The 26,608-nt window shown below is 38.6% G+C and overlaps 1 protein-coding gene across 5 annotated transcripts in view; it reads left to right on the top strand.

Annotated features, from left to right (window-relative positions):
- Nucleotides 1–24,228, top strand: part of usp34 (ubiquitin specific peptidase 34) — a 472,579-nt gene extending 448,351 nt beyond the window's left edge. For all 5 annotated transcript variants that reach the window (XM_060831547.1, XM_060831550.1, XM_060831548.1 and 2 more), the window contains 8 exons: nt 6,828–6,932; nt 7,045–7,169; nt 8,233–8,356; nt 14,607–14,686; nt 15,519–15,659; nt 19,071–19,217; nt 20,507–20,666; nt 22,945–24,228. In XM_060831547.1, the coding sequence (XP_060687530.1) occupies nt 6,828–6,932; nt 7,045–7,169; nt 8,233–8,356; nt 14,607–14,686; nt 15,519–15,659; nt 19,071–19,217; nt 20,507–20,666; nt 22,945–23,573 (1,511 nt within the window). In that variant the 3' untranslated portion in view covers nt 23,574–24,228. The remainder of the gene's footprint in view (nt 1–6,827; nt 6,933–7,044; nt 7,170–8,232; nt 8,357–14,606; nt 14,687–15,518; nt 15,660–19,070; nt 19,218–20,506; nt 20,667–22,944) is intronic.
- Nucleotides 24,229–26,608: the final 2,380 nt, after the last annotated feature.

The following is a 26,608-nucleotide window of genomic DNA, read 5'->3' as shown; positions in this document are numbered from 1 at the left end:
ACTCTATCTTCCTCTGCCTTAAAAATATTTAAAGATTCTGCATCACTGCCTTTTGAAGAAGGGAATACCAAACCCACAGGAACCCCACGAGAGAAAGAAATATTTGTTATTCATGTCTTAAATGGGTGACTCCTTAATTTTGTAGTTCTGTATCCTCTCACAGGAGGAAACACCCTTTCCATGTCTATCCAGTCAAGTCCTCTCAGGATCTTCTATTTCGGTTAAGTGACCTCTGACTCTTCTAAACACCAGAGGATACAGGCCTAGTCTGACTTGCCTTCCTCATAAAGCAATCTGCTCATTCCAAGTATTAGTTTAGAAAAGCTTCTCTGAACTGCTCCCAGTACATTAACATTCTTCTGCATGTACAATGACCAATACTGTACACACAGGTACTTCAGAGGCAGCCTCACCAAAACTGAAGCATAACCTCCCTACCCGTGGATTCAATTCCCCTCACAGTAAAGCATAACATTCTGTTGGCTTTCCTGATTACTTGCTGTACCTGCCCACTAGCCTGCAATTTATTCACTAACGTACATAGATCTCTCTGCATCTGAGTTTTGCAACCTCTCACTATTTGGATAATATGCTTGTTATTCTTTCTGCCAAAATGGACAGCTTCTCACATTGTGCTCTGTTTGTCTGAACTTTGCCCACTCACTTAATCTACTTGCATCCTTTTGTGGAATCTCATTATATTAATTTCATAACTCTTTCCTGCCTATATTTGTATTGTCAGCAAATTTAACTGCCATACCTTTGGGCACTTCATCCAAATTATTTGTATAAATTGTAAAGAGTTAAGGCCCCAGCATCAACTGCTGTGGCACACCACTCGTGACATCCTGCTTGCCTGAAAGGGTTTTATTCCTATTTCCTATTTTCAATTAGTCAACCTACCTTCTATCCATGCCAGCATCTTACCCCATCACTCTGAGCTTTTATTTTATACAATAACCTTTATGGCCTCTTATCAATAGCCAGAGTCATTTTCCTTTGTGCTAGATATGATTCTGAACAGAGCAGAGCTTTTGCTCCAATTTTAATTGACTTTGGTTTTACTTTACAAATTTTGTCAAATTTGTATTAATTGTTGTTTGATAGCGAGGACAGTCACTCTCACCTCAACTCTGGAGTTTACCACTTTTGTCCATGTTTAGGCCAAGGCTGTAATGAAGTCAAGATATGAGTGGTCCTGAGTCCAAACTGAGCATCAGTGAGCATTTTATTGCAGAATGTGTGCTGCTTAAGAATATTGTTGATGTTGTCAGCCACTTTCAGCACTCTGCTGCTGCTTGACAGTAGGCTGATGGAATAGTAATAAGCAAGAGTGGACTTACCCTGCATTTTGTGGCCAAAATTGAGACACAAGAGTTCACATGTTCTTCTGAAATTGTAGGTAAACACTGTATGCTCACTGAGAGGAATCTATCTTTATTTATGTTACTGGCTTTAACCTGGAGGCAACAACAGTAATAAATTTGTAAATTCTTTATGCTGTCCTAGGAATCTATAATTGTTTTAAGCTTGTTAAATATAAGAATTTTAAGAGTCTGTATTAAGTGAAGGATAATCTGATAATGTCCTCACAGGTAATGTTTGCTGCAAACTACCTTTTTTAACTGAAAAGATTAATTGGAGATATTTGAGAGAGTATAATGTCCCTATGTTCATTGGTATGGCAGACAAATTGAGTGTTGACAGGATTGACACAATCACTGCTGTTGGCAAGTGAGATGAAGTTCTCTCCAGACAGGTTTGCTGAATAAAAACATATTCATTGGGATCATTGAAAATTGTTACCTCTTCCTTTGTACCAGCTTAATTTAAAATGTGGCTTCATTACTGAACAAAAGCTTTCTTAACTGAACAGAACATAACCTCAACCAGATTTGGAATTAGAGTTAGTTGTTCAGTGGCTCAAGAGCACTTTACTCAACAAAACCTGCATCTCCTGAAAAACAAAACTGAAGAGTTAAATTGGGAAGTTGGGCTCAAAATTAAGATGATCTTGGGTGCTTCATTGTTATGTTTTTTTTCTCCAAGGCTTGAACATGTTAAAAAAGAAAGGCAGAGTTAGGTGAAAATGGTAGTGAGAAGCTAAAAATTGAATTGTGAGGTTCGAGTCAGTTTCAAACAATCTGACGATTTGCTGTGTCACTCTCAGTAAGAACAAAGGAAATTGCCAAATCAAGAAAGTAAGAAACACTATGATAGGGGATTTCTTCTTGGATTCCAATCTATAGCTGTCTATTTTCAGAAGACAGGAGGTCTATCAGCAGAAGCACTTTTCTTGATAAAGTTAACCAGACAAAATAAATTGTGAAACCTTTGGGCCCATTACCAGTAGGATCCCAGGGCCTGTACTGCACAATCCAGTGGTGATTTTAAAAAGCAGCATGGAGTACAAGAGTAAGATTACTGGTCTGTACAGACTATGACTAATGTTCCAAGAAAAGTTTGAAATTGGAAACCAATCCACATATCAGTGTGGTTTAATGCTGCTGCAACTTACACTAAAAATTATGGCACGTTGTAACTCAAAATAATGTGATTGAGATTAACATATCAAGAGTTTTCAAAGAACAAAGGATGGTATCTGCAATGTCTCAAGCCGGGCAAACGTGTATTGGGTTTTATAAGATTGTAAAATAGCTCAGAATATTTGAAGTCTGTTTTGGAAATATAATGCATTATGTTTGTAGCCATGATAACTTTTTGTTTTTGTGGAAGGGATGTGATAGTTTGGGGAATATGGTGATCTACGATTCAAAAGCAGTAATTGCATTAGTTATTAAGAGATCACTTTAAATTTTCTTGGATGGTCAGAAACTCTGGACCCTTGATCTGGAACTTGTGCAAATAGGAAGGAACTTGAGACAGTTGTTATTTGAACAGATACAAAGGAGAGCTGCAGCAAGGAGAGTTGGAGGGTGTAGACAATCAAGCAAAGAGTTATAACAGCTCTTTGAGACTTTGTGTAAGCATGCTTAAAAGGTTTAAAACCTAAAAAGCTGTGCAAGTTGTTTGGAGTTGCTGGAGATGTACATGATTTTAACCAGAAGTGGCTAAACCTTTAACTGAGGTGTTATTGTTTGGTCAGTCAGAAAAGAAGTGTGCCAAGAATTGTGACTTGAGGGAGAGGAGTTCTTAGAATGTGCCTTGGTGTTGATTATATCTAAATAAAACCTTGGGATTAAAGCTATTGTAAGATAGGATACCTGACCCACCCTGCATGAATAAAGAATATCATATTGTGGAACTGTGAATCTAGATATTTGCATATGTACTGAATGCAAGTGTTTTTGGCTTTGTATAATGTTTCTTTGTTTTTTGAACAGTCAAGCCAGCAACGTAAAACTTTTGTATTTGAAGCATCATCCTGTTAATTCATACGTAATTTGTGTTGGTTTTGATACATATAAAAGTTAAAACTATGAAAAGCAGAATATTGGACAGAATCTTCTGCTCTCCCTGGTGACAAGCTTGAAGGTGGGAAGGTCATTTCATTAGGCAGGTCAATGACATGACTTTTGTCTGTCCATCAAAATTAAGTTCTGTTTGGAAAGCCCATGATCAACTTTCCTGCACCACTTCCAATTGAGACCATCAAGTAGCCCCTTGAGGATTACTTAAGACCTTCATCCTGTCACCATTGAGACTAACCCAACTGCAAGTTGGCCTATTGTCAGTCAGCTGCTTGTCACCACAATGGGGAAGCATGGGAGGTGTTGCAGTGATAATGATGTGCATCTCTTGATCCTAGTGCCTGATTGACGGACTAGACATTGGAAATGGGAGATCCAATGAAAGCCACCCCTCCTCTCGTTTCCCTGTGACCCCCACCCCACAAATCACCTGCTCAAATTATCTGAAGCACTTTGTGATCCTGAGGCTCTAAGGGATTTCTTTGGCAACAACCACAACCTGCTCAGTGGTGTAGCTGAGTGAGAGTTGCCAGCCACTGGCTAGGAGTTCTTGATGTCAGGTGAACACCCACCAGTGGCCTGGCTCTTGCCTGATTGCTATCTGATTCAGTAGGAGAGATTTCTGATGCCAGATTAAGATCTCTTAACATTGGTAATTTCTTCATTTGAGGGCCACTTGATAAATTTGGTTATTTTGGGGATCAATAACAGTTTGTGAAAAGCAATGTTCGAAATTCCAGTGTTTACAAATTATATGTGAATGCTTCCTGTCATTGTATTAAGGTGATTTAGGATCTCGTATGGTTGACCAGTAGGGATTTTCATGGATAAAGGGGTCTGTTCAGATGACAGCTGGTGACTTAATGGAGTTCTGCGAGAGTCTATGTTGGGACCACAACTACTCGTATTATATATTAATGATTTGAGCAAAGGAACTGTGAGGGCATTTTTGTTACGTTTGCAAATGACATAAAGATAGGAGGGACAGATAGTGCTGAGGAAGTGGGAAGCCTGCAGAAGGATTTGGACAGGCTAGGAAAGTAGTCAAAGAAATGACTAATGGAATGCACTGGGAAATATGGAGTTACGCAGTTTGGTAGGGAGAATAGATGAGTAGACTTATTTTCTAAATGGAGAAAAGCTTTGGAAATCTGAAGCACAAAAGGAGTTGGGAGTCCTCATTCAGAATTCTCTTAAGGTTACCATGCAAGTTCATTTCACAGGAAGGCAAATGGAATGTTAGCACCTTTTTCAGAAGACTAGGGATGTACTGCTGAGGCTGTGCAAAGCGCTGGTCAGAATGCATTTGGAATATTGTGAACAGTTTTGGGCCCCATGTCGAAGGAAGGATGTGCTGGCCTTTGAGTAGGGTTAAAGGAGTTTTACGAGAATGATCTTGAGAATGAAGTTTTTGTTGAATGAGGAGTGGTTGAGGACTCTGTATCGATACCTGATGGAGTTTAGAAGGATGAGGAGGATCTGATTGAAACTTAGAATACTGAGAGACCTGATAGAGTGGACATGGAGAAGATGCTTCCACTAGTAGGAGAGACTAAGATTTGAGGATGGAGCTGAGGAGGAATTTCTTCAGCCAGAGGGTGGTCACTCTGTGGAACTCATGGTTGCAGAAAGCTGTGGAGGCAAAGTCATTGAGTGTATTCAAGACAGAGGTAGGGTCTTGATTGGTAAGGAGATCAAAGGTTATGGGGAGAAGGTAGGTGAATGGGATTGTGAAACATATCAGACATGATTGACTGGTAGACCACACTCACATCAGGTTAAATGGACTGATTCTGCTACTAAGTCTTATAGCGTTGTGGTCTTTGGTTATTTCTGATCCAAGTTTTTTTTCCCAATTTTCGATGGTCCTGACAAAAACAGAAAAAAAGAAAATCTATAATGTGTGATGAGGTTGCATTACTAATTACTGGTAGAATAACGCATGGAGAAAGTGAGGACTGCAGATGCTGGAGATCAGAGCTGAAAAATGTGTTGCTGGAAAAGCGCAGCAGGTCAGGCAGCATCCAAGAAGCAGGAGAATCGACCTTTCGGGCATAAACCCGTCTTCAGGAATGAGGAGGGTGTGCCAAGCAGGCTAAGATAAAAGATAGGGAGGAGGGACTTGGGGGAGGGGCGGAGAGGTCGGGAAGAAGATTGCAGGTCAAGAAGGCGGTGCTGAGTCCTAGGGTTGGGACTGAGATAAGGTGGAGTGAGGGGAAATGAGGAAGCTGGAGAAATCTGTATTCATCCCTTGTGGTTGGAGGATTCCTAGGCAGAAGATAAGGCGCTCTTCCTCCAGGCGTCGTGTTGCCATGGTGTGGTGATGGAGGAGGCCAAAGACCTGCATGTCCTTGGTGGAGTGGGAGGGGGAGTTAAAGTGTTCAGCCACAGGGCAGTTGGGTTGGTTGGTGCGGGTGTCCCAGAGGTATTCTCTGAAACATTCTGCAAGTAGGCGGCCTGTTTCCCCAATGTAGAGGAGGCCACATTGTGTGCAGCGGATGCAGTAAATGATGTGTGTGGAGGTGCAGGTGAATTTGTGATGGATATGGAAGGATCCCTTGGGGCCTTGGAGGAAGTGAGGGGGGAGGTGTGGGTGCAAGCTTAACACATGGACTTGTACCCACAATTCACAAACCATTGATTTCCAGCTCTCAAGTAATTTGTTAACAGAATATGAATGACTTTCTTCAAGGTGAAATTAAAGAGGAGTCCATGTGGGTTTATTCACTCACCTCTAATTAGAAGACCTCAGCACCAGTATTCAAATTGAGAAATGGAATTATGTTTCACATACTATTAACCTGTAGCTGTAGCAGAACAAAATATAAACTTATAAATTATATTTTTCTATTTTCATTAATATATTTTAAATTCCAAGGTACATTGAATTGTCTTATTACTTTTATGTTATGTCAGTTTTTCTGCCTGTCTTTGAAAGATGTACTTGTATGTTTGTGCTGACCACAATGTTGTTTGAAAACTGAATGTAAGGTTTTTGAAACACACTTGAGATTTGTGACGAATATGAGAGAGGGAATTTGCACTTGATTCAGTTGCTCACCATTTTAGTCTAGTGGTTGGAATCAAAATTACTTATTGTTAAATCTGTATTGTACGCTTTTTTAAAAATTTCAGGAACCATTTGGAGAAAATTACTACTTTTTGGCCAGCACAATCAGCAAAAGAAAATAAATTGTATCGAAGTACAATTCAAGCAAGTGTTTTTGAAAATAATATCGGCATCATAAAAAAACTATGCCTACACTACTGCACACTTTGAAATAACTCAATAAATTGATCATTTTTAAAATGAGTCCACTGTGGGACTTGCCAAAAATATGGTCTAGGGAACGTTTCTTTTTATGTACGTAAAATTAATTTGTCATTGCTTTCTAGATGTTTTAAAAGAACTTGTCCTCCTGAGTCCTCATGATTTCCTTCATACTTTGGTGCCGTTCCTTCAGCACAATCATTGCACCTGTCACCATAGTAGTATACCAAGTAAGTACAACCTGTTACATAATTAACTGCACAATGATAATAAAAACAAATAAATCTCTACTTGCTTTGGAAGATTCTGTTTCACTCTTCATCTTATAAACTAATTTTACAGTGTCCTTAGGACCTTATTTCCCCTGTCGTGAGAATATAAAGTTAATGGGTGGAAAAAACAATATACGTCCTCCTCGTCCAGAACTCAATATGTGCCTCTTGCCTACAATGGTGGAAACGAGTAAGGTATGTAGATAACTATGGAAGTATTCTATGCAGCACACAGTTTATTATTTATTTCAGAGGTTAATTGTAATAAAAAATTCATTGTGAAATTTCATGGGCTTCTATTTACCAAACTACTGCTGACATTAGGAGCTCCAATTGCTGCAATAGCAGTGCTTTTAAAAATAAATTACAAATCTGCAGTGCCTCAACTAAGGAAGTAGTATTTGATAGCCACTAGTCTTGCAATCACAATCAGTAATCATATTTTGGTTGCAGAGCAAGGCATGATCCAAACCCTATCCTTATGTATTTTGTTCATGATCCATCTACTTGTTGCCATCAATATCCTAGACAATTCCCCTCGCTTACTACAATCTAAACGTAAATTTGTCTGTCTTTTCTAAGCTTTTCTTGTCATATAATAAAGGCAGTTTTTCCAATCCTAAAAGACTTTGGCTTGTAATTTTTCACTTAGCAGGTTGTGAGGGGATTTCTGTTTATTAGTTCATGGGATGTAAATGTCACCGACAATGTTGGTATATGTTACCTAACTCTAATTGCCCTTGAGATTTGATGGTGAGCCACTGCCTTAACCACTAGTCTATTTTGTGTAGACACACTTTCATTGTTGTCAGGGAAAGTATTTTAGATTTTGACTCAATGTCAATACAGATTTTACAAAGCTGGCACCACCTGTTCTCAATATCAGTCATTTTAGTCAATTTGTGAAAATTGAGCTTGTGATACTAACCAACTTTGATAATGTCTATTGATAAAATCTCACTGGTAAGATTTGATTTTATTTTTCAAAAAGGCAATTTATGCTCCAAAATTGGCTCCAAGTTTCTCTTTACAAACAAATATTGGCCCAACAAAAGGTATTGAAGATGCCCAGTGTTTTCATTCTAAATTTGTGATTAAATATGCTGTCTGCAAGGCTATATATGTATTTAAATGTTTACAGTTTACATTTGTCGTCAACTGTTTGAGGAATGAAGCATTTTGTGTTCAGTAAAATCTAACATGGAAAATTTGCTGAGGCCATGATCTTTTTTTTGAATAATTTGATTCTGTTTTGCAGGGAAAAGATGATGTTTATGACCGTGTACTACTGGATTATTTTCTTTCTTACCATCAATTCATCCACCTCTTGTGTCGTGTAGCAGTGAACTGTGAAAAATTTACAGAAACCTTAGTAAAATTAAGTATGTACCAAACTGACGACTTAATCAGATAACATTAATGCAAGTAGTGATTGTATTGTTGTGTTCTAATCTGGTCATTTGTATACCGAGATAGTTTGAAAAATTCAGCATTTTCCCAATAAAGGTTATATTCTTACTAACTCATTAGTAGATTTCCTAGAGAAAACAACTGCGAGTGATCCATGTTATCCTGAAGAATGCCTTGATAAAATGTGTTTTAACTAATAATTCTGTGACATCATTTTCAAAGGCTTATGTGATGTAATTCATGTGCACCACTAAATGATTTTCTTTTGTTTATCTTGGATTGTATTGTGATTCAGTAGGTTAAATTATAGGGACTTAAGGTTTGTTAGAAACATCTGGAATTTCTTTTCACCTTAAGGGATATGGCCATGGTTAGAGAGTGAGGTTTCACTTTTGACTTTTGAGAAGTCTTTTGAAGGTCTTGGAAAAAGATAACAGTGTAGGAATATGCCATTTAACTCTTTGAGCGTACTGTGCATTGAAGAACATCATCTTTGACCTAATAGTGGCTTCAAATCCATTTTCTTAACTGTCCTCCATAACTTGGACTCCCTAGTAGGTTCAGAAATCTGTATAACTTAGCTTTGAATATACAACGTTCAATGTCACACCTCCACTGATCTCTGCGATAGAGAATTCCAAAAATTAATCACTCTGAGAGAAGTTTCTTATTATCACAATCTTAATCAAGACCATGCTTATTCTGAAATTATACCAATAGTCCAAGATTCACTCAAGAGGGGGAAACATCATTTCCACCCTATGTTGTCACATCTCCTCGGAATCTTATATTTCATGAAAAGCACTTCTGAACAAGTATAGGGCCAACCGACTCAACCTTTTCTCATTGGATAATCCCTTCAACTCAAGAAGCAATTTAGTGAATCTTCTGTGTGTTACCTCCAATGTACCTTTATCCTTTCTTAAAAAAGTACCATCAAATTTACATACATATTCTAGACATGGTTTCAACAATGTCCTGTACAGATGTAACAAGACTTCTCCACTTTTATGCTCCATCCCTTTTGAGATTAGATTAGATTAAATTCCCTCCAGTGTGGAAACAGGCCCTTTGTCTCAACAAGTCCACACCAACCCTCCGAAGAGCAACTTACCCAGACCTGTTCCCCTACATTCAGCCCTGACTAATGCACCTAACACTATGGGCAATTTAGCATGGCCAGTTCACCTAATCCGCACATCTTTAGACTGAGGGAGGAAACCGGAGCACCCAGAGGAAGCCCACGCAGATATGGGGAGAATGTGCAAATTCCACACAGACAGTTGCCCGAGGCAGTAATTGCAATAAAGGCCAAATTCTATTTACCTTATCAGTTCATTCTGTCTGCGTGCTAAGTCTTCGTGATTTGAGAATGGCTTCCTGTTGTGCATCAGTTAGCCCATTGAGTCTGTATTGTAAAGCAATTTATTTTGAGCCCCTGCCTCTGGAGCCTTGCTCATCCTTCTTTCTCAGGTAATAATCCCATTCATTTTTCAATGTCTCAATTGACTGCACTTTCACCATATTCTTTATTTGCTCATTCAGTGTGGTTGTCAATGACTAGGCCAGTTTTTATTGCCCGTTTCAAATTGCCCTTGAGAAAATAATGGTGAGCTGCAGCTTTGAACTGCTACAGTAAATGGAAAGTAAGTAAGTACTGTTAGGATGGAAATTCCAGGATTTGGATGGAGCAACAGTGAGAAATGACCATATAGGGGATGGTGGCTGGTTGGGAAGGAAACTTGGAAGTGAGTTTTCCTAAGCTTCTATTGTCCTTGTCCTTCTAAATAGTAGAGGCTGCAGGCTTGGAAGGTGCAGCCAAAGATGCCTTATTGAATTGCTGCTGTGCATCTTGTCAATGATGCATGCTTCTGCCACTGTGAATCACTAGGGCATGGGGTGCCAATTACCTGTAGATGGGCTCCTTTGTCCCGGATGGTGTTGAATTTAATGTCATAGCTGTATAACGTGGAAACAGACCCTTCTGTCTGACTCATCCACGCCGACCAGATATCATAAATAAATCTAGTCCCATTTGCCATGATTTGGCCTGTATCCCTCCAAACCTTCCTATTCATATGCCCATCCAGATGCCTTTTAAATGTTGTAATTGTACCAACTTCCAAACTTCCTCTGGCAGTTCATTACATACACACACCATCCTTTGTGTGAAAATGTTGCCCCGTAGGTCACTTTTAAATCTTTCCCCTCTCCCCTTATACCTATGACCTCTAGTTTTGGACTCCCCCACCCTGGGGAAAAGACTTGGTCTATTTACTCTATCCATGCCCCTCATGATTTTGTAAACCACTAAAAAGGTGACCCCCTCAACTCCGACACTCCAGGGAAAATAGACCCCGGCCATTCAGCCCTCCCCTATATCTCAAACCCTCCAACCCTGGCAACATCCTTGTAAATCTTTTCTGAACCCTTTTAAGTTTCACAACATCCTTCCAATAGGAGGGAGACCAGAATTGCACAGGGTACTCCAAGAGTAGCCTAACCATGTCCTGTACAGCTGCAACATAACCTACCAACTCCTACACTCTGTGCACTACCAATAAAGGCAAGCATACCAAATGCCACTTCACTATCCTATCTACCTGCGACTCCATTTTCAAGGAACTATGAACCAGTTCTCCAAGATCTCTTTGTTTAGTAACACTCCCCAAGACCTTACCATTCAGAGTAGAAGTCCTGTCCTGATTTGCCTTTCCAAAATGCAGCACCTCACATTTATCTAAATTAAACTCCATCTGCCACTCCTTGGCCCATTGGCCCATCTGATCAAGATCCCATTGCACCGAGGTAACTTTCTTTACTGTCCACGACACCTCCAATTTGGTGTCATCTGCAAATTTAATAACCATACCTCCTATGTACACATCCAAATCATTTGTGTAAATGACGAAAAGCAGTAGACCCAGCATCAATCCTTGTGGCACTACTCTGGTCACAGGCCTCCATTCTGAAAAGGAACCCTCTTAGACCACCCTCTGTCTCCAACCTTCGAGTCAGTTTTATATCCAAATAGCTAGTTCTGTCTGTATTCTATGTGATCTAACCTCACTAACCAGTCTGCCATGAGGAACCTTGTCAAACGCTTTACTGAAGTCCACATAGAGCCACGTCCACCACTGTGCCCTCATCGATCCTTGTTGTTACTTCTTGATATTTTATAAAGTGCATTTAACCGGGCAAGTGGGGAGTATTCCTTAACGCTCCAGAGTTGTATTTTTTACTTGATTGAAGAGGCCTGAGAAATCAGAAACTTGCCTCATAGTCCATAGCCTCTGATCTGTTTTTGTTGCCTCTTCATGTTGCCTGTTCCAGAACCTAGTAACTTGCTGAGTGAAGATGTTTTTCCTCATGTTACCATAGTTTCTATTGTTAGATTAGATTACTTACAGTGTGGAAACAGGCGCTTCGGCCCAACAAGTCCACACCGACCCGCCGAAGCGCAACCTACCCATACCCCTACATTCACCCTTTTTTACCTAACACTATGGGCAATTTAGCATGGCCAATTCACCTGACCCGCACGTCTTTGGACTGTGGGAGGAAACTGGAGCACCCGGAGGAAACCCACGCAGACACGGGGAGAATGTGCAAACTCCACACAGTCAGTCGCCTGAGTCAGGAAATGAACCCAGGTCTCTGGCGCTGTAAGGCAGTAGTGCTAACCACTGTGCCACCGTGCTGCCCAAGTTACCTTAAATCTGTGCTCTTTTATTCTTAATCCTTTCACCAATGGGAGCAGATTTTCCTAATTACTTTGACCAAGATGGTAACCTATAACTAATGGTGTGTCACAGGGATCAGTGGTGGGACTGCAATTCTTTACAATATATGTTAATAATATGGATGAGGGAACTGGTATGCCATCACAAAAATGAGTGGGAAGGCATGTGGTGAGGATGAAATGGTCTGCTGAAGGTGACACTAATGCAGTGAACAAGAACTTTCCTCTTGGAATCTAACGTGGGAAGGTTTGGCATGGATAATAGAGGAACTGAATACTATTTGAATGGAGGAAGACTAGAAAGCTGATGGTTCTCCATCATAAATTACAGAAAGCTAGCATGCAGGTTCATCACGTAATTGAGAAAACAATTTTCTTTACTTTAAGAGAATAGAGTATAATAATTGGGAAGTCTTGTGAAAATTACACAAGGCATTAGTTAGATCACGCCTAGAATACTGTGAATAGTTTTGATTCATTATCAAAGAAAGGGTGTGGAGGCAGTCCTGGGAGGGTTCACTATTTTAATCCCAGGTCTCGAGATATTCTGTTATGAGAAGAGGTTGAATAGGTTGGGCATGTATGCAATGGATTCAGAAAAATGACAATCTTGTTAGAACATATAAAATTCTTAAGGAGCTTAATAGGGTAGATGCTGACAGGTTGTTTCCCACTGTGGGAGAGTCTAGAACCAGAGGACATAGTCTCAGAGTAAGGGGTCACCCAATTATTCAGAGATGAGGAATTTCTTCCCTGAGGGTAGTGAGTCTGTGGAGGTCTCTACTGCAAGGTGCTGCAAAGGCTGAGTTGTTAAATATATTTAAGGTTGAAATAGATTTTTAATCAGTAAGAGAATCAAAGGTTATGAAGAAAAGGCAGGGAAGTGGAGTTGAAGATTATAAGATCAATCACAATCCTATTGAATGGGGAAGATGTCCTCGCAGGCTCAATGGCCACCTGTATTTTATGCTCTGAGTATAGCACCCAGAACTGCACACAGTGCTCCATCTGAACCCAAGTCAGTATTTTATGCAAGTTTGACATAGCGCTCTTGCTTCTCAACTCTGCTTTATCAACTCAAATACAGTTAGCCCCCGCTTTTTGAATGTTTGCTTTGCACAATTTCGCTTTCACGAAAGACTTAACTTAATACCTGTTTCACAAATCCGAAGAGGATTTTCGCTTTTACGAAAAACAGCAATACCCTTTCCCATACGAATCATGTACCTTAGCTTTATGCCATTTTTGGATTGCGAAAGGATTCCTGGGAACACTCTACTTTCAGATAACGAGGGCTACCTGTACTCGACTTTTCCTCATGCCTTTGATGGATTTTTCCCATGTGCAGCCAGGTCCCTGTGGTCATGAACCTTCTCAAGAATTGTATATTTTAGCTTTATTGACTCTCTACAACTTTCTACCAAAATGAATCACTTCACACTTCTCTGCATTAAATGTCATCTGTCTCTTGTCTCTTGTTCATCCATGCCACCACTCTGACTACACTATCCTCCTCACAGTTCACAATGCTTCAAGTGTTGAATTGTTTGCAAACTTCAAAATTGTTCTCACTGTACTAAGGTCTAGATCATATTAATCAGAGAGAGGGATCTTAGCATCAGCATAGGCCACTCCATTGTAAACCTTCCTTCATCTGAAAAACAACTATTCACTACTACTGTTACTCCCTTTCTTGGAACTCAGGTCAACATCTAATCCATGTTCCTACTGTGTTTTTTTTAAAATTCCATAAGCTCTAAACTTGCTCAGAAATTTGTTGTGAAGCATTTTATCAAATGTTTTTGGGGAGACCATGTACAAAGTATCAACAGCATTACCCTCATCAACCATCTCTATTATCTCATCAAAACATATTAGCAATGATGCTTTGATATGTCAGTGGGTAAAAGCATAATGTGATTAGTATGTCATAAAAGCAATTGAATTAATAAAGAAATAAAACAATCTAAAGACCTAAGCAATGATGAAGATATTAAAGACAGATTTTCTAAATGCCCTTGATTCTTCTGTTCAACTGTTTTTAAACCAAAAAAAAATCTGTGGTAGCAAAATCTAAATGTTAGTCTTCAGTTAATATATTTTAATACTAACTGAATTGTTGATCATATTCACACAACTTTAACAAGATAATGGGGCTGTAGTTTATTCTTACCCACATTTAAACCCATGTAAATTACATTTTGATTACTTGCTTTACCATTTAGTTTATGTGGATCAGAACCATTTTCAGTAAAATGCTGATTTTTCTTTAAAAGTTATTTTTAAAAATTGAACCAGCCACGAAGTTACAATCCATTTTTAATTGAAAACTAAATTGGGCATGTATTCTTTTCCCATTCACAGTAACAAATTTTGAAAAGTGCCAAGAAGTTATGTTGTTTACTTTGTGCAGGATGTAACTGATTGAAGGTTGAGTCTTTGCTTCTTCAGTAACACTGCAATTTATTTTTGATATACAGGTGTCTTGATAGCATATGAAGGCTTGCCTCTTCATTTAGCATTATTTCCTAAACTTTGGACAGAAATTTACCAGTCTCAGGTATTTTAAGCTTCTACTTTTAAAATTGTTGGTGTAATTTAATTTGAAAAATATCTATTTAGTTGGTGCTTTTTAACTAGCTCAAAACAAAAGGATTATAAAAATAAATATTAATTCAGAATTGTGAGTTTTTGATAATATTGGCAATGTTGACATCACCAGCTCCTTCTTTAATTTTCCAAAATAACCAGTTAGGTCTTCAATACCAGTTAATCTACCTGTTAATGGTAGATTGGTGCCACATTTTATAAGCAGTAACCGTAACTGGGTTTGATGACTTTTTGAGTCTCATGGTATTTGGGAATAAAGAACGCCTTCTATGTATTTGATAAGATTTTTAAAAAAAGGGCCCTTTAGTTTTGATTCTTAACAGTTACTGTAAACCTACATCTCGAGACAAGAAAAACAAATTACACAATGTAATTTTAAGCCAAAACATTTATTAGAGATACCATGAAGTCTGTGTATAAAGTAAATATATATTTAGCAGCTGACACAGCATGTTAGAACTGCATTATCCTGCTTCCAAATTACTTGTAAATGTTTATAGCTTGAACTGTTTTCAGTTTGGTGAACTCAGTTCTACTGTTGAGCACGGTTATACATTTGACAAGATATTCTGTACTTTAGTTATTCAGCTGATTGGAGAGCAACAGCCAAATGTCTAAAAGTCTCTTATGAGCCTTCATGGTGAGAATGATGCTTGATGTTTCATAATAAGGTTGAGGAAGGGGTAAATAGAAGATTAATAGTGCACTTAACTGCATAGTTAAACTTTATTTAAGTTGTTTTGTTGCACTGTTATTCTCACTTGTACCTTTTTTTCCCCCAGTCACCCATGGCGAAGAATTGTGTAAAGTTACTCTGTGATGAACCGGTATTTGCTGAATATATCAAATGCATTTTAATGGACGAGAGGATATGTCTGAATAACAATGCAGTTTATACCTTTCTTGCTTGCTTTCTTCCCAAGGTATGATAAATAACTTGTCCCTGGACTGTGTGACCTGTATTCATTAATAAAGCATTGTTTGGTGCCTGACACAATAGAACTCCAAATTTTATTGCAAATGTGCTGCATGAATTTAAGGAAATTTACTTCTGTTATCACAGTGAATATGTTCTGAGCTTTTGATTTTAAAATATGCTGCTAGGTCAGTTCATCCATTGAGCAACAGAGTTATAGTGACCAAGAGATTCCAGATTTGATACTCAGTTAGCTGGTCTCATCTGGTGTGGTAATCCAAATGGTAATACATCATCTCAACAAACCTATCTTGGGGAGGAAGAGATACCCATGCATAATTGCTACAAACTGGAAGTGTGTAGGTTATTGAAAGTGCACAACTGGAATGGGATACCCCTCCCTTGGAACTGAATAATGAAGATTGATGCAGGAATAACACAGAGTTGGGTGAACTACACCTATGAATCTGTACAACTGTTAAGGAACAGAGGAAAGTGATTAAAGGAAGAATGGATACTGAGTCAAGTTACAAAAGATGTGCAGTTTCTTGTCACTTCATGAAACACTTTTTTTTGAAGTTGAATTTCCAATTTTCTTCTGAAGGTTTGCTTGATTATCCCATTATTTGATACTCATTTTGTATTACTTAATTATGCATTTATAAATTATACATTTATACTACATTTTAACTGATTATCATGAAGTAGTGCTTTTCTGGTAGCTACATTTTTCATAATTTCCCTTTATCTTCCAGATCTTTGATCTCTTTCTATTTCTGATATCCAGTATTCATTTTTGCTTTCTTTGGGCATCTTTGTTAGCTCTGTTCTTCCTGATTACCAAGCTTCATCTCTAATGCCAGTACTTTTTCCTTCTATCTAGTTACCTTTGTAAACTGTATTTTCCTTTCTTCTGAGTTTATAGTTTTTTTATGTTTTCACGCCTCAATATATCTGCTACACATCAACAATGTTGCTGATGAGCCTTTTTTGCATGTAGATCTCTTGTTAACCTCATTTAAGATCAAATTAATAAACCAGTTTCAACTAAATGAACTTCAGCTAGCCTTGCACAAGTTACACAACTTCAAACTTCTTACAGTAGGGTACCTACCTTGGGTGGAAGGATTAACTGGAATGCCTCCCGTTTACTTAGATATTCAGCATAGAAGTAGACTTCAAAATAAAAGTAAATGAAGAAGTGGTTGCCTATTGAACAGAATTTATGGAAACACTATTGTGGAATCTAAAGAGAACCAAGATTGTTGACAACATTGTCATCATGTAATAGAATGAACAATGCAGTCATGTAAAAATGAAAACAGAAAATGTATTTTTTCCTTTGTTCTCCTCTGCAAATATGAAGACAGACTCCAGAAAAACATGTAAAAGAGCAACTATAACTGAATATTAAATAGGAAACAATGACTTCAAAATTAATGAAGGTTAGAAGTTGATAAGTCGTCAAAACCCATACATTCTGCAATACCAAGGCAGGGAATGATGCATTTTCAAAGGAAATTGGAGAGAGGCAGTATAAATTGAATGGTACAATCTTTAGGGATGCAAGATCAGAGAAACCTAAGATTCATTTACTAGCATCTTTGAAAATGGGAGGTCAGACTGGCAAGGGTGAAGTATGTTTCATAATACCTTCAATGTATTATAGAGGAGATTTTCTAGACTGGTATCTGGGATGAAGGTCTTGATGTGGAAAGAATAGGGAAGGTGAAATTCTTCTACTTAAAATAAGAATGTCAGTGATGATTTAATATAATTGCTCAAAATTGTGAAGGGTTTTAATCAAGTAGGTGAAGAGAAGTTGTTTACGTTGTTTGGAAAGTCAGTAACAAAGAAGGCAGAGATCTAAACTAGAGAATGTTGTGTAAGGGAGGTCGAATCAGATTCAACTATCACTTTCTAAAGGGAATTAAATATATGCTTGAAAAGGTGAAGTTTGCTGAGCTCTCAAGGAAGAGTAAAAAAGTACAACAGATTGAATAAAAACCAGAAGAACTACGGATGCTGTAAATCAGAAACAAAAACAGAAGTTGCTGGAAAAGCTGAGGAGGTCTGGCAGCATCTGTGAAAGGAAATCAAAGTTAATGTTTTGGATCCGTTGACCCTTCCTCAGAACTGATGGTAGCTAGGAAAATGTTGGTTTATATTCAGAAGATAGGGTGGAGGAGGGGTAAATGATAGGTAGGGATAGACCCACAGAGAGAGAAGAACAGTTGGACAGACAAACGAATCTATAACGACTGGCTAGAAGGGAGACTGTTAGTGGCTAACAATGGGTCGTGTGGAATTTGCAGACTATGTGATAACAAGCGTGTTGTGAGCGATATGTTCCCTTGTCCTCACTACCATCCCATCAGCACTAACATCCAGAAGATCATCAGCTGCCATTTCTGCTACCTCCAGCATGATACCACCACCAGACATACATTCCCCTCCACCTCCCTTCCATGGGGACCTTTCGATCCAGGGCACCCTGGTCCACTCTTCACTCCTAACATCCTCCCAAAGCCCCACACCCTCCCCTGCAACCACCGAAGGGGTAACACCTCCCCATTTGCCTTCTCCCTCTTAGGTATCCTGCGGCCCAAACGTACCCTCCAGGTGAAACAACACTTTACTTGCATTTCCCACAGTCTAGTCTACTGCATTCTACTGCTCACAATGGTCTCTACATTGGGGAAATGAAGCATAGACTGGGTGACCACTTCACAAAACTTCTAGGTTCTACCCACACAAAAGACCCTGAACTTCCATTTGCCTGCCACTTTAATACACCACCCTGTTCTCTCACCAACATCAGTGTCTTAGGCTTGCTGCAGCCCTCCAGACTCAATGTCAAGTTTAATAATTTTAGGGCCTGAACTCCCCCATGTCCTAGACCCCCTACCACAAACATCAGGCCTTGTTATCATATATTCTGCCATTACACAATATCTATTGTCAGCCACTAACAGTCTCCATTAACAGCTATTCACCCTTCTAGCCAGATCATTATCAATTCCTTTGTCTGTCCAACTGTGTTTCTGTCTCTTCGGGCTCTACCCCTACCTAATGTTTACTCCTTACCCCCTCCACCACCCTGTCTGCTGTATATAAGCCAACATTTTCCTAGCTACCATCAGTTCTGAGAAGGGCCACCAGACCTGAAATTTTAAGTTTGATTTCTCTTCACAGATGCTGACAAATTGAATAGTTCCTTTGACGAGCTAGCACATACACCATAGACCAGATGAACAATGTGATTCTATAAAAGAAATTCCAAGAATCCTTTGGAAAATATCTGAAGGATTTCCAGAAATATTGACTTTTTTTGCCAGTACAGAAATGCATTTGTAGCTGAATAATATTTGTTCTATTTGAAGTTGCAGCACCCTCATTCTTGACATTGTTTTTCCAGGTTCAGAATCAGGTATTTTCCAGTTCAAACTGTTCTAGTTTGATCAATAATTTAATCACAAATCTAATAAATGAGTACCATAATCTTGAGCCAGAACTTCTGGGGCAACGTGTTGAAATCTCTAAAGTTGGTGCTATTCTAAATGGGGTAAGTTTCCATGTGGTCTGTCTTTAAGAAGTGTGGGTGTGCCGGTGTTGGACTGGCATGAACAAAGTTAAAAATCTCACAAATCAGGTTATAGTCCAACAGGTTTATTTGGAAGTATAAGCCTTTAGTGCACCTCTCCTTCATCGGGTTACCTGATGAAGGAGCAGCGCTCCAAAAGCTAGTGCTTCCAAGTAAACCTTTTGGACTCTAACCTGGTGTGTGTGATTTCTAACTTTAAGAAATCAAAATGTTATTTTTCTAGTTTTCTTCCTAATATTACTTTTATAAACGTTATATCAACTGAAGTATTTTAATTTTGTTTAATATTAACAGCCCATTGAGTATATTCCAGCTGTAACTCAGGTGGCACCCTACCACAACAGCTGTATTCTAGGTTCAAAAGACTAGCTTCACAACCAACCAATGGGCAGGCAACCTGCCATTTAAATATAAAAACAGGGCCCCTAAGTCCACACGTTAGTGAGGCCAATGTCACTTCCTAAAAAGTGTGTCTCAACACTGACACAAAGTTGCACCTCCATACAGATTTTCAGCGATAACACCTTGTTTTCTCAGTCTGAATATTTTTTTAAAAATAAATCCAAATGTTCAGAAGTAAATTGATTAATACGTCCCATTGCCCCTACCCGCATCCCTATTCTCTTTTCCCCTTTCTCCATCGTTTACTTGCTTATTAGCAATTGTTTTTGACAACAGACTTAGCTTGGATTGGTCTTTTGATATGAAGTATCTTCAATGTTTTACATTCATTCACTGCAGGCCATATTCTGACTAAAATATGGGGGTGGCATGGTGGCACAGTGGTTAGCACTGCTGCCTCACAGCACCAGGTTCGATTCCAGTCTTGGGTGACTGTCTGTGTGGAGTTTACACATTCTCCCCATGTCTGCATGGGTTTCCTCCGGATACTCTGGTTTCCTCCCACAGTCCAAAGATGTGCAGGCCAGGTGAATTGGCCATGCTAAATTGCCCATCGTGTTAGGTTCATTAGTCAGAGGGAAATGAGCCTGGGTGGGTTACTTTTCGGAGGGTTGGTGTGAACTTGTTGGGCCAAAGGGCCTGTTTCCACACTGTGTGGAATCCGATCTAATCTAAAAAAGACTGGGTTAGAATTTTGTGTTTTCACATCTCAGGATTTGGTTCAACTACAACCTCATTGATGCATTCAAATCTTGACCATGTCTCTGAACTTGCCACGTGAAATATGTTTGAGCATTTCAACCCAGTTCCTAAACCAAACAGGTTATGATTTATTTTCTTCTCAACAGGATCTCCGAGCTCTTGCCTTGCTACTTTCCATACACACCCCAAAATTGCTAGATTCAGCGCTAATTCAGACGCTACAGGGCTTGTTGAACAAGTGCAGAACTTGTCAACAACAGAGAAGTGCACTACAGGAACAGGAAGCAAAGGAAAGAAAGACTAAAGGTATGTGTAGTAAATTCACTGCAATAATTTTGACATTTTGCTTTTCAAATTTAATATCATAACTAATATCCCATCAATGCAGTTTTATGGTATTATAGATTTATAAAGCTTTGTATTATCTTTCTACAGATCACTGGAATGGTGCGCTGGAAATAAGCTTGGTTATTCTGTGGCAGTCACTAACGTTAAAAATGTTATCAAAATATGTGAAGTCACCAATTTACATAACTGATGGGTTCAAGTTAACAGAATTCACAGGCCAGATTTCTGTACTTAATAGTAACCACTATTTATTACAAACACATAGATTGTAACTGCAGATAAGCTCCTCTGAACTGCCCACATACAACTCTACCAGTTAAAACTCTAACACCTTTCTAAAATCCCTCTGCATGCTGATACAGACTGACAAAAAAAAAGTGCTGTTATGGGTGTAGGGTTAAAAAAAGACAACACCAGGGAAACAATTCAATAGCACCAGTACATCACCTCCAAAATAAATAGGTAACTTCAGAGAAACACTAATTGCAGAAGTGCTAAGAATCTGGCATCTAAATTCTGAGGGAAATACTCAACAAAACTCTCCTCCAAAAGCGCACTCACCCATCGAAGAATAAAGCTGGAGGAACAAAAGGGATAAACTCAAAATCAGTCCAGCTATAGTTAAGCACAAAAAGCTACCGAGTAAAAGTACAAAACAGAAGAAGTCTTAAGTTATCAATGTGCTTTTACCATGAACATTTCATTGTGTTCACAGTAAAATCAAAGTATACAGTTACCTCATAAAAGTTTAATTTACTTGCACATTTTAACTGAAAGAATCCAAATTAATATATTTGATTGGCTTACTGAAGCTAAAATGCTGGTAAACAGGAACAGAAGTCAGACTGTTTAGTTCCTCAAGCCTGTCCTCCATTCATTAAGATCATAACTGATCTGCTGACTAAATCCTTAGCCATTAATACCTTCCAAAATCCATCAATCTCAGATTTAAAATTACCGGTTGATCGAGTATCAATTGCCATCTTCAGAAGAATTCCGAACTTCTTCCATCCTTTCTATGTTTCCTAATTATATTTCTCAAAGGTATTGCTCTTTTTTTAATAATCTGCTCCATCATCCAAATTACCCAACCAGAGGAAATAGTTTATTTCTACCTACTTCTATGTTCCTTCTAATGTTTAGAAAACCTCTTATCAAATTAACCCTTAATTTTCCAAATACCAGAATAACCTTTCTCCTCCTAATCTCCTCTTGTGGTTTAACTCTTTGAGGCAGTTATTGTTTTGGTAAATCTAGGCTGCACTCCTATCACGAATAATTATGCTTTCTAAAGTGTGCCAAGAGCTACTCACTGTAAGCAAGTTGTGGTGCTTTGTGTAGCTGTTGTATAACTCTGTTCCTGAAGCTTTATTATTTGAGTTCTCATGACATTAGATAACTTTGAGTTACATGAAATACTCATTTTCCAGCAAATACTTCTACAAACAGTGTGCATGTAAATATGAAAATACATCGGACAATGAAAATACTTTACCTAAGAGGGATGTCATGGATATTATAGAATGTCATAAAATGTTTAAAGTAGAAAATGGAGCTTGGAAGCAGCATAGGTAGTCTGTACTTTGGTATAAAATGCAGCTTTTTTGTACTTGGCCTGGAGCATGATTATAAGGATTTCAAGAGTTTGACCGAGTGCAGAATCATTTTAAAAACCTGTTCGATTAGAAGTAATATTGGTATTAATTAACATACATAACTCCCATTTACAAATGTTGCTGAATATTTGCATCCACATTATATAGAGCAATATTCCTGTTTTTCATGCAATATGGCTCCACTGGCTCGGGCAATATCTATTGCCATCTCCAAGCCTCGAGAAGACAATGATGAGTAAATGTAATCATAAATTTAAAGATAAACTTAGTACAGAGCAGACTTCAAGTGCTTCAATCAGTATATTTTAAAAATTACACCTCTTATTGAAAAAGTTTTTTCTGAATGGTTTAAGAGTCTTAGAGCTGTGAATAAGTATATTGATTTCTTTCTAATCCGAAAATGGATGTTTTGTCAGCACCTGTACCTGAAACATTTAATTAATATTGGCACAAACCTGTGGTTCTGAGCTTAACATTAAAACTTTAGTTCTCTGTGCTAACAATTGTATCAATTTCTGTAAGTAAATATTTGCGTAAGATCAATTCAATATGTGAATCAATCAAGCATTAGTTCCTCATGCAGTTTAGGTAATATTTAAACATTTTTCCTCTCTCCGCAGATGATGAAGGAGCCACTCCTGTGAAAAGGAGGCGTGTTAGTAGTGATGAGGAACATCCTCTGGACAACAGCACTGGGCATAGCACTCCAAGTGACACTAGGACAGAACCTAGAGAGGCATTGACGCCAGCTAGTACCTCAGATACTGAGACTAGAGACTCAGCAGTCATTGATCCAGGCACTGAACATGACCCGCCAACCCCTGATCCCATTTCTGTAAAAGAAGATAAAATGGAATTTTCTTCGGGTGCACGTGAGACATTAATCAGCAATAGGCCCCAGGACTGTTTAGAACAGTTGCAAGGGGAGGATTCTGTGGAGGATTGCAAAGTGGTGAAGGAACTACTAAATTCTGAAAAGGAAACTAATGTGAATGAAGATGATTCTGACTCTCCCTCAACACCACCACCTGTTACGACAATTTTATCAGATCTGACTGACCTTAGAAACTGTGAGGCTCAAAATCTGCCTTTTGACCCAGAGACCACTTTATCCAGCAGTTGTACCCATTCCAGAGGACTCTTTAATATGCAGCAACAGGATCTTTTAGATAATTTGTGCAGGACCATTGAATCTACGATTAGTGCAGTCACAAGAATATTGAGCAGAGGGAATCAACCCACTTCTTGATGAGACTACTAGCATGACTAGTTCTGTCTTTTTTAAATACGGTTTGAGTTTTGTTTAATTTTGTTCTGCCTGTTGGATCTGATGCTTTGTGCTTCACTGTCAAGTGACATTTTTCTGCTTGAATGCCTGTTAGTTGTTTGTATGAAGAAGCATCTCAGCCATGAGAGAAATCGTGTGTTCGGGTTATGCGCTTGAAGATGTGATAAGTGAAAACCTAAACACAAATTTATAGATAACTTAAAACAAAGGCATTTACAGCACATTTCTCAAGGGCAATCATATTAATGGTCAGCTTTTACATAGAAGTAATTTGTGGCTTTTCATCCAGATTTGAGGTGTATCTTCGGGTGAAGGGTTACAGAAATTTTTGTTCTTCATATTGTATGATGTAATTTAAAGATATTGCATTTTTACTGTGTATAATATTGTGTCTTTTGTTGCCAGTTTTTGTACTCTATTAAGGAGGCAACTTTGCCTCAAATCTCCGTGGTTCTATTATCCAAATTAAGTTGTTTACTTGTATACTAAACCAACCACGATTAATTTGATTCTGTTAAGAATCCTCTGTAGACATCGACTGGTATAAATAAGGTGCTTTATCTGACAGGTTTCCCATGGCGGAAATAAAGCACACAAAATAAAAATTAGAACTTTATTTTGTTCTCAAGAATGTTTTATTATGTACAGAAATTAACTGCCAACTATTCTGCACAAAGGAATAAAGTAGGTAGTGGATTCATAACTTAGTTACTGAAAAATGAAGTTGTCTTTCTTGCTGACACAGTCTCATTATCCATGTTAAATTGATCTAAGATCAGAGTTTGCCATTTGATAAGTAGTTTTACACTGACACGCAAATAAAAGCCAGCCATAATGGGTTTTTAATGCACTATTATGGATTTAATCTAACACTAAAGGTTCAATGCTACTGTACTAAAAGCATTGAGCAGTTATTGAGGCCAGATCATTCGCTCTGTCCTTCCTGATTCTACTGTAAGCCTTTCCAATAAATACATTTTAAATCAAACTTGGACAGGCTTCGGAAGTGCTTAATGTCTTATAAAACATTTAGTGGTGAGGATTTTGTTTTTGTATTGAAAATGAATTTCCCATATACAAGTATTTAGACCACACTAATGCTTGATGCATTATGAAGAAGACTTATCTACGTTCCTGAGTTGTGCATTATTTCTGACAATTATATCAAATTTTCACCTTGTGCACAGAGAGTTTGCATTTTCATCATTTCTGATCAAAAAAAAGTAAGATGCAAAGTTAATTCAATTTTGAAATATTGCAAAAACAATACCAAACTGAAGGTCTCCTTCCCAATTCGAGTCATAGAGGTCTACGGCATGAAAACAGGCCCTTTGGCCCAACTTGTCCAGGCCGCCCAGTTTTCACAATTTAAATTAGTCCCATTTGCCTGTGTTTAATCCATATCTCTCCATACTTATCCTATCCATGTACCTGTCTAAATGTTTCTCAAATGGCTAAACTGTACTTCTTTCCAACTATGGCTAGCACCCCATTCCAGACACTCAACCACTCTGTGTTAAAACAAAATTGCCCCTCTGGACCCTTTTGTATCAGTCCCCTCTCACCTTAAGCCTCTAGTCTTAAGTTTTCTTACGACTAGATTTCGACTCCTCGACCATGGGGAAACGTTCACTGCCTACCTTTATCTATGCCTCTTATGTCTTTATACACCTCTATAAGGTTACCCCTAAGTCTCCTACACTCCAGGGAAAATATTCCCAGTCTATTCAGACACTCTTGATTACTCAAACCTTCCAGACCAGTGAGCATACTAGTAAATCTTTTCTGCACTCCTTCTAGTTTAATAATGTCCTTTCTTATAGTGGGGCATCCAGAACTGAACACTGTACTCCAATGTGGCCGCACCAATATCTATCCTTCCTAAAGCATCTAGACCATCATGGCAAATGTGAAATGATGCTTCATTGTAGCATTATTATCTTATGCTACAAAAACAGAAACACAGCAGGTCTGGCAACATCTGTGGAGAGATAGCAGAGTTATCCTTTGGGTCCATTGACCCTTCTTCAGTACACTCATTGAGGTGGGATACAGAGGGATAAAACTAAGACCTTGGTTGAAATCAGAACGTTCAGAATCAGTGGAATGTCAGAAGGGATAGCAAATACCCAAAATGAGGTTGGATTATGAAAAGGAATGGGGACATGGCGAAGTAGAGGGAAAGAAGGTTCCAGAGGGACGAGCGTACCTCTGAGTTGCTGTAACTTCAGTTCCTTAGTGCCTGAAAGGAAGAAAAAAGGTTTCTTGTTGAAGTTGAACAAATCAGAGGATGAAGTGGAACTGGGAGAGCAGGGCAGCTCTGAGCCTACATGGGGTAGTGCCGATGGAAAGAAAGGTCAAGAGTGTGCATGTGGCACTGAGTGTGGATCCCAGGATGTGGTGCGAACAGCAGTCTGAGGAGTATTGCACACCACCTTTGATCCTGGGTGAATTCAAAACATAAAGGATGTAACTTCAATTAGAATCTATGTGGTGTTAAGTCTGAGCTGGCAGCAATCACTGAGGAATGTTATGTGGAATGGAAGCAAGTTTAGGCAAACATTGTGATTATGCTAGGAATGACGATAGTAATGATGGTGAAGAAGAAAGTAGAACAGAAATCCTATCAGAATAACAAAACTTCAAGATGGGCATATCTCAAAGAGATGTCAAAAGTCACAACACCAGGCTTATTTAAAATCACAAGCTTTTGGAGTGCTGCTCCATCGTCAGGTGAAGTGTGAAATGTGGCAGTGAGTTAAACATTAAGATATAATCAAAGAACTGCAGATGCTGAAGTTGCGAAACAAAAACGGAAATTGCCGGAAAACTCTGGCAGCATCTGTGGAGACAAAGCAGGGTTGGTTCTGCTTTCTCTCCAAATTTACTGCCAGACCCTCCAAATTCGTCCAGCAATTTCTGTCTTTGCTTCAGAACTTCAACATCCACAGCTCTACCCTTTTTCTGGTGGTTCAGAAAAATACCTGCTGTGGAAT

The sequence above is a fragment of the Hemiscyllium ocellatum genome, chromosome 10 (assembly GCF_020745735.1).
Source record: "Hemiscyllium ocellatum isolate sHemOce1 chromosome 10, sHemOce1.pat.X.cur, whole genome shotgun sequence".
NCBI classification, from domain to species: Eukaryota; Metazoa; Chordata; class Chondrichthyes; order Orectolobiformes; family Hemiscylliidae; genus Hemiscyllium; species Hemiscyllium ocellatum.
This window is presented reverse-complemented; position numbering and strand designations above follow the sequence as displayed.